The following is a 12,309-nucleotide window of genomic DNA, read 5'->3' on the forward strand; positions in this document are numbered from 1 at the left end:
CAAAATCACCTGTAGCCGCATCTCTAATGAGAATATATATATATATTCAAATGAAACCTTCAAAATAGATGGACACACGATTTGCATGCATATATATATATATTCAAACGCGAAAATGATGAGGTTATAAGGAGAAGAGACAATCTCTTCAGATCATTGCTAGTTTCCGAGGCATCTATTTATATAGATAAACAGCCAAGAAGGAAAAAAAAAAAAAAGAGCTTTGTATACAGCAGCAATAAGACAAAGTTAAAAATTACAATGGTTCAAATGAAGTATGAAATAGATTAGTTGGGTGAAAGGGAGAATAAAGAATCGAAATGACAAACGGGATAGCCAAAGACGCCCACGGGTGATAAAACTTTATGATAAGATTTGGTATGGAGATCATGTATCACCATTGGTTGCATAAGTGCAGGACCAAAGAGTAACTTGGTCTTCTTCTCCAGAAGCGCTACTGGCAATGCAACTGGTAATGGAAAATGAGGAAGCTCCTCAGGCAAAGAAAAGGTTTTGGTGAGATCTATTGTACAGATTTCCTTCCACGAGGTATTGTTGGTGTGTAACAACAAGGACCATATCACTTGGGTGGGCCAGTTTCTTTGGGATAGGCACAAGCTGTTGTCGAGGATGCACATGACGACTTGCTGAGGTTCAGGTATATGGGAAAAGGGAGCTTGACAGATGACTTGAAAAGTTTCACTGTGAAGATCAAAAGACAAGACCTTGGCACACTCGGTTAACCAATAAAGTGACCCATCAAAATACACAGGCTTATGGCCATCCAAAATCCGATACGGAGAAGCAGGGACAAGGTACCTCCAAGCATTAGTGCTAAAGTCGAAAACCTCACAAGTAGTAGTGTTGTCTAGGCGGCGGCCAAATTCAGCTGAATTACATAACCAGACGGGCTTGTAGGTGCCTGTGAATTTGTCTTTGCCGAATCCAAGTTGAGGGTTTGGGGTATCCCAGGCTGATTCGGTTTTACACATGTTGGAGAGGAGCTGTTGGACTCTAGAAAGAGGAAAACTTTGGTGCCATCTGGTCGCCGGATTCGCCACCATGTTAGGTGTGTGGTGAGAAAAGAGGCATATAAGACCATCACAACTACCATAGCAAACCTTGGTGTTGGGAATAGATGGGAACTTGCCCGTACGAATCATTGACGACGACCCCAAGACAGGGATGATTCTCACTTCATCATCATCATCATCATTATTATACTCGGTCACATAAAGAAAATCTGGATCTCCCGATTGCTGCGATTGCCTCAACTGTGCCTCTTTAAAACGGAGGGACTCGATTGTGGATTTCCACTTCTTTGATACACATTTAAACCTCAGCAGACACTTCACAGCAAGTCTCGTGAGGATGAGCTCCACAATTTCGTCTGGTAGCGATTCCACCACACTTGTCGATGACCAGCCATGTCTTCTCAGCATTGTCTGATTCATCATAACAGATGGTCCAGACCCGCTTCTTTTATACACTGCACCAGCATCCGAGTCCATCTAGGAATCGGAAAACAAAAAAAATTCCATTAAACTCTCTATTGAAATTTTGATTACCAATAGTAAAATCAAAAAAAAAAAAAAAAAACAACAAAGATTTCCGCTTTACCTTTTATTCTGGGATGATGTTGCCGAAGCGGCGCTTACAGGCGGAGAAGAGAGACAGACAGGTATCTCTCTCTTGCGTCTCGCCCTATGCAACCTTTATCTTCTTTTTTTCCTCTGTTTGATTTCCAATTAACCTTTGTATAATAATTTATACTAGTTTTCCAATTATAAACACCATATATTTTCTATTTAATGTAATATTTCTATTTCTTATATTATGTATTTATTTATTTATCTAAAATTACTTTTTAAAATTTGGAAAAATACACCTTTTTTCTTTTCAAACTATACTTTTTTTTTATTATATGTGTAAAATAAACTTATTCTGATTAAAGTAAGAAATTAAAAATTTTAATAACTCATATCTAAATTTGAAAATATTATTATTATTATGATTACTTAATTTTATTTTTTACTAGATATGAGCTTGTGCGTTGCAACGGGTTTTCTTTCATGTTTTAGTTTAGAAATAAAAATTAGTATTATATAAATTATTTGACAAATCATAATTTTAATAAGAAAAAATAGAGAAAAATACTATTAAATAATTTTAAAACTAATTTTTTTATAAAAAATGTTTTTATCATCTTTTATCTATTTTATTAATCATCAAATATTTTAACAGATGTAAAAAAATTAAAATTACTATCAAATAATCATTTACCATTATCTTTTCTTTAGGATTTTAGAAAAGAAAAATTAGTATTAGATTTTTCTTTAGAATTTCTAAAAAGGATAAAAAACTAGTATTAACTAATTTTAAAAATTAAATTTTTACTATTAAATAATTTTGATTTTCTTAAAAAAATTATTTCTCTATTTCTTAGTATATATATTTAATCATGAGATATTTTAAAACATGTCACAATATTAAAATAAAATACTATCAAATAATCATTTGGCAATTATATTTTACTTCAAATTTTAAAAATCGAAAAAATACTATTTAAAAATGTATATAATTATTTTTTAACCAAAATCATCTTTTATTATCTTAGCATGTTTTTTTTAAGGAAAAATGATTGCTGACTATATGAAGTATTGATTATCACATGCTAACCATGCAAACTAAACAAATGTATACTTAGCTACACGAAATATTTATTATGCATGGCAACATCCTTCAACTTTATGATGTTATGTAGTTAGCATCACGAGTTTAATTCCATATCCAAAAAATGATGTGTATGTTAGAGACCGTTTAAATCTCTCGTTACAACAACGAAAATGTGACGTACCTGATGGTAATTTACCTAATTAGATTTTGACCAGTGTTTTAAAATCGTAAAAATATTTTTAACAAAATCTAATTTACAAAATCAAAACAGAGTTTTTCATAAACAGAATTTCCATTCATTTAAACTAAGTAAACCTTTCATATTAGATTCTTATTATTTGATTATTTTTATTCTTAAAAGTATATAATTAATAATTATATACGTAAGATTATGTTTGGTATAAGTTGACATCAAATAAGTTTTAAACAAATAAAATTTTTGAGTTAGTAAATTGACAGCAAATAAGTTTTATAATTAAAAAAAAATTCAAAGAATTATATATCCCACAATTAATCAAACAAATTACAATTTTTTTAGTAAAACTTCATAACAAAACAGATTAAAATAATTAAAAAAAAACAAAACAGAGTAATAAAAATAAAAATAATAGAATTATATAGTTTTAAAAGACACTAAAATAAAAATGTTAAAACATTACTTATTAAAATTTCATAACAAAACAGATTAATATAAATAAAAGAAATACAATTATATAGTTTTAAAGCTACAAATAAAAATGTTAAAACACTATACTTATCATGTTAAAACATATTGATTTTGTAAATTAGATTTTGTTAAAAATATTCTTCGCTTTTAAAATGTGGGTCAAAATCTAATTTTAGTTAAATTATAGTCGGATGGGTCATATTTTAACTGTGGAAACAAGATATTTAAACGATCTCTAACATCCACATAGGTTTTTGGATAAATGAAATTAAACTCGTGATGTTAACTACATAACATCATAAAGTTGAGGGATGTTGTCATGCATAACATATACTTCGTGTGGCTAGGTATATATTAATTTAGTTTGCATGGTTAGCCATGTGGTGACCAATACTTCATGTAGCTAGCAATCATTTTTCCTTTTTTTAATTATGATATAGTTTAACACACATCACAATTTTAAAAGTATAACTGACATGTGTCACAATCATGTTAATTAACAACTTTGAAAAATACAGCTTAATATAATTTTTACAAATTATTTTCAAATCTTTGTTTTGTTTAAGATTTTCTAAAAACAAAATTTTCTAAAAAAATACTACTAAATAATTTTTAAATTTACCTTTTTACTATTAAATAAATACTTTTTAAAAAGTTCATCTTTATTATCCTATTATATATATTTTGATATTATATATTTTAACACATGTCACAATATTGAAAAGTAAAACTACTATCAAATAATAGTTTTCAATTATCTTTTCTTTAGGATTTAGAAAAGGAAAATTAGTATTTGATAAATTATTATACTAATATTTTTTTCCTTAGAATTTTTAAAAAGGAAATGTTCTAGAAAATTACTATTAAATAATTTTACTATTAAGTAAATAAGAAAGTTATTTCTTTTCCAAAATTCGTTCTCTATTTTCTTAGTATATATATTTTTATCATGAGATATTCTACCACATGTCACAATATTAAAAGAAAAACTACTATCAAATAGTAGTTTGCAATTATCTTTTATTTAAGATTTTAGAAAATTAGTATTAAATCATTTATTTTAATAATATATTTTTCTTTAGAAATTTTAAAATGGAAATTTTCTAACAAATTAATATTAAATAATTTTAAAATTATTTTTTTTACTATTGAATAATTTTGAAATTTTCTTAAAAAAATTGTTTCTCTATTTTCTTAATATATGTATTTTAATCATGAGATATTCTAACACACGTCACAATATTAAAAATAAAATTACTATAAAATAATCGTTTTACAATTATATTTTATTTTAGATTTTGAAAATCAGAAATTACTCTTAAACAATATATATAATTATTTTTGAACAAAAATTATTATTATTATCTTAATATATTTATTTTTAATTATGATATAGTTTAACACATATCACAATTTAAATATATAATTGATTTGTGTCACAATCATTTTAATTAGCAAGTTTGAAAAACCAACATCAATATAATCTTTTACAAAAAAATTCAATTTTTTTTTGTTTGGGGATTTTTAAAAGTAAATTTTCTAAAAAAATACAAACAAATACTTTTTAAGTAACTATTAAATAAATTTTTAAAATAATTTATCAAAATTCATCTTTACTATCCTATTATATATATATTATAATCATTATAACACATGTCATCATATTAAAATGAAAACTACTATCATATAATAGTTTGCAGTTATCTTTTGTTTATGATTATAAAAAAAGGAAAAATACTATCAGATAATAATTATAATTACTTTTTAACAAATTTTTTTTGTTATTATCTTAATATATATATTTTTATTATGAGATGAATTCACACATGTCATAATCTTAAATATATAATTATCATGTGTTGCGATCATTTTAATTAGTAACGTTAAAGAACAAAACTTTATATAATAAAATAACATCTTCTATTATTGATATCAAATCAATGTAACATATTATATGAATCAGAAATTACATCAAACATGTTGTTGAAATGAATTTTTAATAGAAGTAACGATAACACGATATTTCCTAACACATTTCATAAGATAGGCTGATTGGCCGGCTAATCTCCACTTTGTTTCTGAATCAAGAACCGTCAAGTGTCCGAGAATGCAAATGAGGTTCTATGCATTATTTCCTAATGCGTCTCGCTCTATGCAACCTTTATCTTGTTTTTTTTTTTCCGATTTATACTAGTTTTCCAATTATAAGCAGCGTATATTTTCTATTTAATGTAATATTTCTGTTTCTTATATTATATATTTATTTTTTATCTAAAAATACTTTTTAAAATTTGGAAAATACACCTTTTTTTCTTTTCAAACTATACTTTTTTTATTATATGTGTAAAATAAACTTATTCTGATTAAAGTAAGAAATTAAAAATTGACGTGGGGATCTGCTCTTCGGATTTCAGTTCTGTTGATCCTTGTAGCTGCAATCGTCCTAGCTTTCTATTTCCTCCCCGTCGAGCAGGTCCGTGAATTGCCAAAATTAAGGTTTCAAAATTAAGGTTTCTTTGTTGTTTTCTCGAAATTCATTTGCTTTTCTTTTGATTTTCTGCTGAATTGCCTCATTTGAGGTGGTTTCATAGCAATGAAGTTTTGAGCTTTTCCATCTTTTTTTTGTGCTCATTTTGACCCTTTGCATATGGTTTATGAGCAACTTTTGTGGTTATGTGTGTAAAACTATTCAGAGTCTTCTCTTTTGAATTCGTTTCATTTACCAAGTAGCGGTTTCTAGCATTGGCTAGTTCTATATGAAACTTACTGTCTCTCTTTGTGTGTGTTTCAGCTTCTGAGGGATTTTTTATTATGGGTTGAACAAGATCTAGGGCCTTGGGGACCGCTTACCCTGTAAGTGTTTCTCCTTTTTGCTTTTTTTTTTTGAGCTATGAAACTAATTATGTCTTGAGTGAGTTGTAGCTGTGAGCTTATTAAGCTTTTATATCTGTTTAACCATGGGTTTGGAAACATAAGAGTTAGGAGGCCTTTTTACCTAGTTACTGAACATCTCTTTCTTTTGTAATATGTGTAGAGCTGTTGCCTACATTCCTCTTACAGTTCTGGCTGTTCCTGCCTCTGTTCTTACGGTATATACATCACATCCTAATTCTTTTGTGTGTACTACATAACGACTGCCATTCTCCACTCTCAACTTTTCGTTGTTAGAGTGAAAAGGTTTATCTATAAATTTGAGAAATCTTATTTTGGTTGAGGCTGTAATATTCAGATCGGTGGCGGCTACCTCTTTGGACTACCAATTGGTTTTGTGGGGGACTCGGTCGGGGCCACGCTTGGCTCTGGAGCAGCATTTCTTCTAGGCCGTACGGTAAGTCTAGAAGATTTGCAGACATATGCTATCTTTTTACTTACATGATGAATGTTCTTATGCAGATTGGAAAACCTTTTGTAGTTGCAAAGTTGAAGGACTATCCTCAGTTTCAGTCGGTGGCTCTCGCTATTGAGAAATCCGGTTTCAAGGTGAGAACTAATGCGAGTTTTAATCATCATATTCATGCAAAAACTGAATGTAGATATGCTTGTTGCTCCGGCTTGCTCCACTTCTCCCCTTCAGCATGTTGAACTACCTCTTATCTGTAACTCCAATCACGCTGGGACCATACTTGCTTTCTTCTTGGTTAGGGATGATGGTAATTTTCATCTAATCCACTTCTCTCCATGATAAATGTTTAGTTGTGAGATCAAAAGAATACAGTTTAATGCATTGTTAACTTGGCAGCCAATAACGCTTGCGTTAGTGTACGTTGGAACTACTCTAAAAGACCTTTCTGATGCGACTCACAAGTGGAGTGAACTATCTTTCGGTCACTGGGTAAGATCCCCACAAGCTTAAGTACATTATCACCTTCTTTTTCAATCTCTTTTCTGACTAATATTTGGTAATTTGCAGGCATCCTTGATTCTGAGCCTTGTAGTATCCGGTTAGTTGGAAAGTTACTTATGGTCTTTATGAACCTGCAAAGATGTACAGATTCACTTATGTTTCTTTCTTTCTTTTGCAGTGATATTGATGGTGTGTGTTACTAAGGTGGCACAGAACGCTCTAAGAAAAGCTTTAGCAGAGCACGGAGGAGACATGAACGGAGCGGTTGCTGCCTCGCCTGAGCTTAACGATGTGGTTGATGCTCCGGCTGATTTAAATGAGCCGCTCTTGATAAAGATAGATTCTCAATCACCTCAGGACCAAGAAAACCAGAGTCATGAAAAAAGCTGCTGGTTAAATTACTTTGTACAATAATCTTATCATTAACTTACAAAGCTACAAAACATAGGTTCGCTGGGGAAAAAAAGACAGCCGTCAATGCATATATATATCGTTCTAGAGTTCTAGCTATTGGTTCTTGGGTTTTGTATAAGAACATAGATTAATAAATTATCCAAAAATCTTCTTTTTTACTCTTCGTAGTTTTGAGATGTAACTACTAACTACATAAACAAAACCAGCGAATTCACAAGTCACCGGGGGAAAGTCCAAAAATCTATTAGGCCATAATTTGTATACTCAAATGAATTAATTAGCAGGTGGAAAATTAGCAAAGTACTACTCCAACTGGCGCATAAACTCACATGATTGCGGATATTCCCAGAAAATAACAAAATATCTCGACGCATTAAATAAAAAAACTCCCGCCGCACGTGCCAATATTCCTCTAGTGGGGCTACCTTTCGAAAAATTAAATGGATAAACATTGACCAGAACAAAAAGTCCCCACAATTCGCGAAACGACACGACAGTCTACTCAGCACTTTCCTTAAAACGAACCAATCCTTATCGATTTTCACTCTCAATCTTAACCGGCGACGTCCCACCGCGTCTCACTCTCTCCTCTCTCAAACCAGAACCTAATCCTTTTAAAACCGTCCAGATCCATCTCCCCCCCCCCCTCTCTATCACAATTGTAATGGCATCTTCTACTTCTTGTCTGAATCTCTTCGTCTTATCGTTCCTCTCCGTTCTACTCATTACCAAATCACAAATCTATGATTCGGTCAACGGAGCTGTTTTCCCGATTACTCGAGACCTATCAACAGGTCAACATATCGCAGAGATTCGCCTTGGGGACTCGCCGGAGCCAGTTAAGCTCGTGGTGGATCTCTCCGGTCCGCTTCTATGGTTCGACTGTTCCTCGGGAAATCTTTCCACGTCGCGAAGTCTGATATCAGGAAGCTCAAGCGGCTGTGTGAAAGTTGATTATGTCGGAGCTTCATCGCGTGGAGACCAGAACGCTGATTGCGATTTGCTCGTCAGAAACGACGTCGTTGGGATTACGGCGAGAGGAGAGCTCGCAACAGACGTCTTATCACTCGGATCTGTTTCTTCTCAGGGAACCGTTGATCCACTCTTCGCATGTGCACCTCCGTTGCTGTTACGTGGGCTCGCTAGTGGAGCCCAAGTAGTAATGGGCCTTTCCAAGGCCCAAATCTCTCTCCCTTCACAACTCGCCGCGGAAACCAGCGAACGCCGTCGTTTAACTGTTTATTTCTCGCCGTCGAACGCCGTCGTGTCAACGAGTTCGGTGGAGGAGGTGTTCGGAACGGCCGCAGCTAGATCGTTGGTCTACACGCCATTGTCTACAAGCTCGAGCGGCGATTACTTAATCAACGTGAAATCCATCAGAGTCAACGGGGAGAAGCTCGCCGCCAAGTGTCCGTTATCGGCGGAGCTAAGCACGTTAGTTCCTTACACGACGCTAGAGAGCTCGCTCTACGCGGTGTTTGCGGAAGGTTACGTTAAAGCTGCGACTAACGCTAAATCGGTGGCTCCCGTAGCACCGTTCGGTCTCTGCTTCACGAGTACGTCTTCGGCTGAGGTAGAGTTTCCGGCGGTTGAACTCGCTTTGCAGAGCGAGATGGTGAGGTGGAGGATTCAGGGGAAGAATCTATTGGTGGATGTTGGTGGTGGAGTCCAATGCTTGGGTATTGTGAACGGCGGGTCAAACCGGGTCAACCCGATTACAATGGGTGGGTTACAGTTAGAAGGCTTTGTATTGGACTTTGATTTGGGTAACTCGATGATGGGGTTCGGACAAAGAAATTCCTTCCGACCAGAAGCTTTGTAGTTAAAAACATCTGATATTAACACGTAGATGTTGTCAGTTTTGCGTCTTTGTATGTTTTGTGTCGACATAAGAGTACCGTTTCTTACATGAGTTACTGTAAGCAACTCTACTCATTTACACTAATATAGTTTGTTGGTCGTGATACATAAATTTAAATTCAAACAGTGTCTGTTAACATCCGCCGTAGAGGAAAGCCTTGAAAGGATGAAATAAGATGCAGAGGCGAAGGAGCCAGCAAGGATGATGGAGTTTGTGCAATACCTATGTATAGATATGTAGCATTCTTACATGCCCACAGCGACTTTAACCATGACCAAACCTCTCCTCTAAGGCTCAACCCCATGTACAGAGTTATCATCAAACATTCATATAGGAGTAGCAGTGACTACAATTCTTAAATTCTACTGCATAAATAATTTATTGTAGTTTTTAGCATTACAAGATTCACATAAACCATACGGAATAAAAAGATTGAAATGAAAACTAAAGCTTGGGGATGGCCCGATTATCGGGTTGTTGTAAACGCCGAGTCGAATCGGGTTGGCCCAACTATGACACCTTTGTATTAGATTTTGTTTGTTTTGTGTACTTTCACTGACTGTCGCTTGTTTTTTATTTCAATAATTTCATGCCAAATATTATTGTTTTTTGTTTATTGTCTAAGAATTTTATATAGTATTTTTTGACCAAATTTTTATATAGTATTTCTTGGACCTGAATTCAAAATCTGTTCCAAAATTGAGTTTTAGTATAAGAGAAAACCGCCAAAAAAAAACGCACAGAAAATAGGTAGGACATACTCCATTGTGATCGTATCAAAGAAAACAACCAAACAGCCAAAAACATTATGAACAATCGCGATATTACCAAAAACTAAAAAGAAATAAGAAAGCAACATAATATTTACACATGAAGACTTTTATGTTTTTGTAGTTTGTAAAAGCTAAGGTGAATGAGATGGGTGACCATTTTCGCCTATAGATCATTGTATCAACGATGGTCCAACAATAATTGTTAAGTTTAAATATACGGAAGCTTTAGGTCTACACATCCCCAGTCCACACCGTATTTGTAGACAAAATAACAGTTTCACATGACTTATTAACTATTGTATGTTAGATAATCATATGTGGCAAAGAAAACTTATATATGCCATCTTCAAATGAGATAAATATCTTGTTTTGAAATAATTTTTGGAAATTTTGTAAAGATGTTGATTTCGATTGTATAACATAACAATATCAGAGTCGTTTTCAGCTGTAGCTGCCAGAGCCCCAGGTCCAAGCTTGATGCTTGCTACTCCTCAAGTATTTCTTTTTGTTTTCTATAGTTGTTTTCTGGTGGAGATAAGAGAACAACACAACTAGTGGCTTGTTTATAATAAAATAAAATTATTATGTATTTTGTTAACATCGACAAAACAAAATGATAACGTCAGTAATTGTTTTCAGTTACTTTATAGTATTATCATCAATATTTTTAGGGAATATAATTTTAAGATTCTAGTTTGATTATAATTAAAAAGACAAAATCCCAATACTATATACATAATAATCTTATAATATTTAATCATGCATATTCTTGGACATTGGACAATAGATAAAACAGTAATTGTCCATTCAAAATCTCTAAGTATATAAAGTTAAAAAAAAACTCTTAACTCTACCACCAGGATTGAACAATGTCCTAAACGAAATATGTTTGGTATGACCTTATTGGCTACCAAATAATATGCTCTCTCTCAAATAATTTCTTCGGTCCACATTTGTTTATTCTAACATTTTGTCGGTTATTGTGGTCTTTGATACATTTCTCGAAATAGTTTTAAGTTTTTATCTTATACATTTCTCGGTTGTTATTACCAAACCTTTTATTTTGTTCTATGGTTTCCTTTTTTGAATGTGTCATTTTCTTAACTAGTGGTCAATAATCTTCAGCAACTCACCTATCTTCGTATTTAATTTGGAAAAGTAAGTTGGTTTATGTGCGCAAACATTTATTGCATAAGGTTGTGTTTTGTTTTACAACGAACTTTGTGGATCAGTCTACGCACCACTCAAATTTTGAATTTTATTAGCAGACATGGATTGGTTTACATTAGACCAAAATTTACTAAAAGACAGCCCCAAATACAAAAACAAAAACAGTGGGCGGCTCACTGTTCTAAGATTCTTAATATTCTTTTTTTTTTAATCAACACAACACATCTCATTTTCTATACAAAAACTGCAACTGAAACTATAGGCCCTCGTATAAGCTCCTCGTGAAAGTTTTAAATTATTCCGCAAGGTCTAATGTCGCACAAGGTTTGGAACCTTTTTTTTTTTCTTTTGACAAAACAAGGTTTGGAATCTTTGATGAATTTATAGTGAACATATCATAAATTATCATTAAAACATGTATAATTTCAGTTTTTCTTGTACACAATGAGACATGTATAATTTGGAACCCGTAGCTGTCTTAGTTCTTTTGTCAACATTTAATTTTAATCTGACATACCATAAATTTCTAAATTTTAAAGATATTATATTATCGAAATATGTCCATTTAAATTAGGTTCAAGTTGCTTTCAGAAAACGAACTCTACAATCTCTCCTAGTTCATTGGCAAATAAAACATATCTGACTGTTGTTAAAAAAAACATATCTGATTTTGACAAAAGAAATATGAACCACACCAACACCAAAATAAATATCTGAGTTATGGTTGGTGATTTAATTCTAGGACGATCGACTTAGTAAAAAGCACTTAAAAGTAGAATAGACACGGTAATTTATCATTTTATTAGTTGTCAGGCTCTGTTTGATGCATGTTACACTTCACCGGTTACATCCTACTATATATAATAATTAGCTTCGTTTATAAATTTTTGCTGATTTTTCTAAT

At 32.4% G+C, this 12,309-nt stretch overlaps 2 protein-coding genes and 1 pseudogene across 2 annotated transcripts; 2 read left to right on the top strand and 1 right to left on the bottom strand.

Annotated features, from left to right (window-relative positions):
* Positions 1–203: 203 nt before the first annotated feature.
* On the bottom strand, positions 204–1,771 carry LOC106445863 (F-box protein At1g11270-like). The gene is made up of 2 exons (XM_013887504.3): positions 1,621–1,771; positions 204–1,511 (listed from the first exon to the last, which is right to left on the bottom strand). Exon 2 carries the CDS (start codon positions 1,509–1,511, stop codon positions 288–290), a length of 1,224 nt encoding a protein of 407 aa, XP_013742958.2. The 5' UTR covers positions 1,621–1,771; the 3' UTR covers positions 204–287.
* Positions 1,772–5,726: 3,955 nt separating this feature from the next.
* On the top strand, positions 5,727–7,761 carry LOC125584460 (annotated as a pseudogene).
* A 405-nt stretch (positions 7,762–8,166) lies between these two features.
* Positions 8,167–9,600, top strand: LOC125584139 (probable aspartic proteinase GIP2). The gene has a single exon (XM_048752070.1). The coding sequence runs from the start codon at positions 8,266–8,268 to the stop codon at positions 9,421–9,423; it is 1,158 nt and encodes a 385-aa protein (XP_048608027.1). The 5' UTR covers positions 8,167–8,265; the 3' UTR covers positions 9,424–9,600.
* The last annotated feature ends 2,709 nt before the right edge of the window (positions 9,601–12,309 follow it).

The sequence above is a fragment of the Brassica napus genome, chromosome C3 (genome assembly GCF_020379485.1).
Source record: "Brassica napus cultivar Da-Ae chromosome C3, Da-Ae, whole genome shotgun sequence".
Taxonomy (NCBI): domain Eukaryota; kingdom Viridiplantae; phylum Streptophyta; class Magnoliopsida; order Brassicales; family Brassicaceae; genus Brassica; species Brassica napus.

Bases quoted from the DNA above. Each gene is read 5' to 3' on its own strand.
- LOC125584139 (XM_048752070.1), top strand. From the start codon at position 8,266: ATGGCATCTTCTACTTCTTGTCTGAATCTCTTCGTCTTATCGTTCCTC.
- LOC106445863 (XM_013887504.3), bottom strand. From the start codon at position 1,511: ATGGACTCGGATGCTGGTGCAGTGTATAAAAGAAGCGGGTCTGGACCA.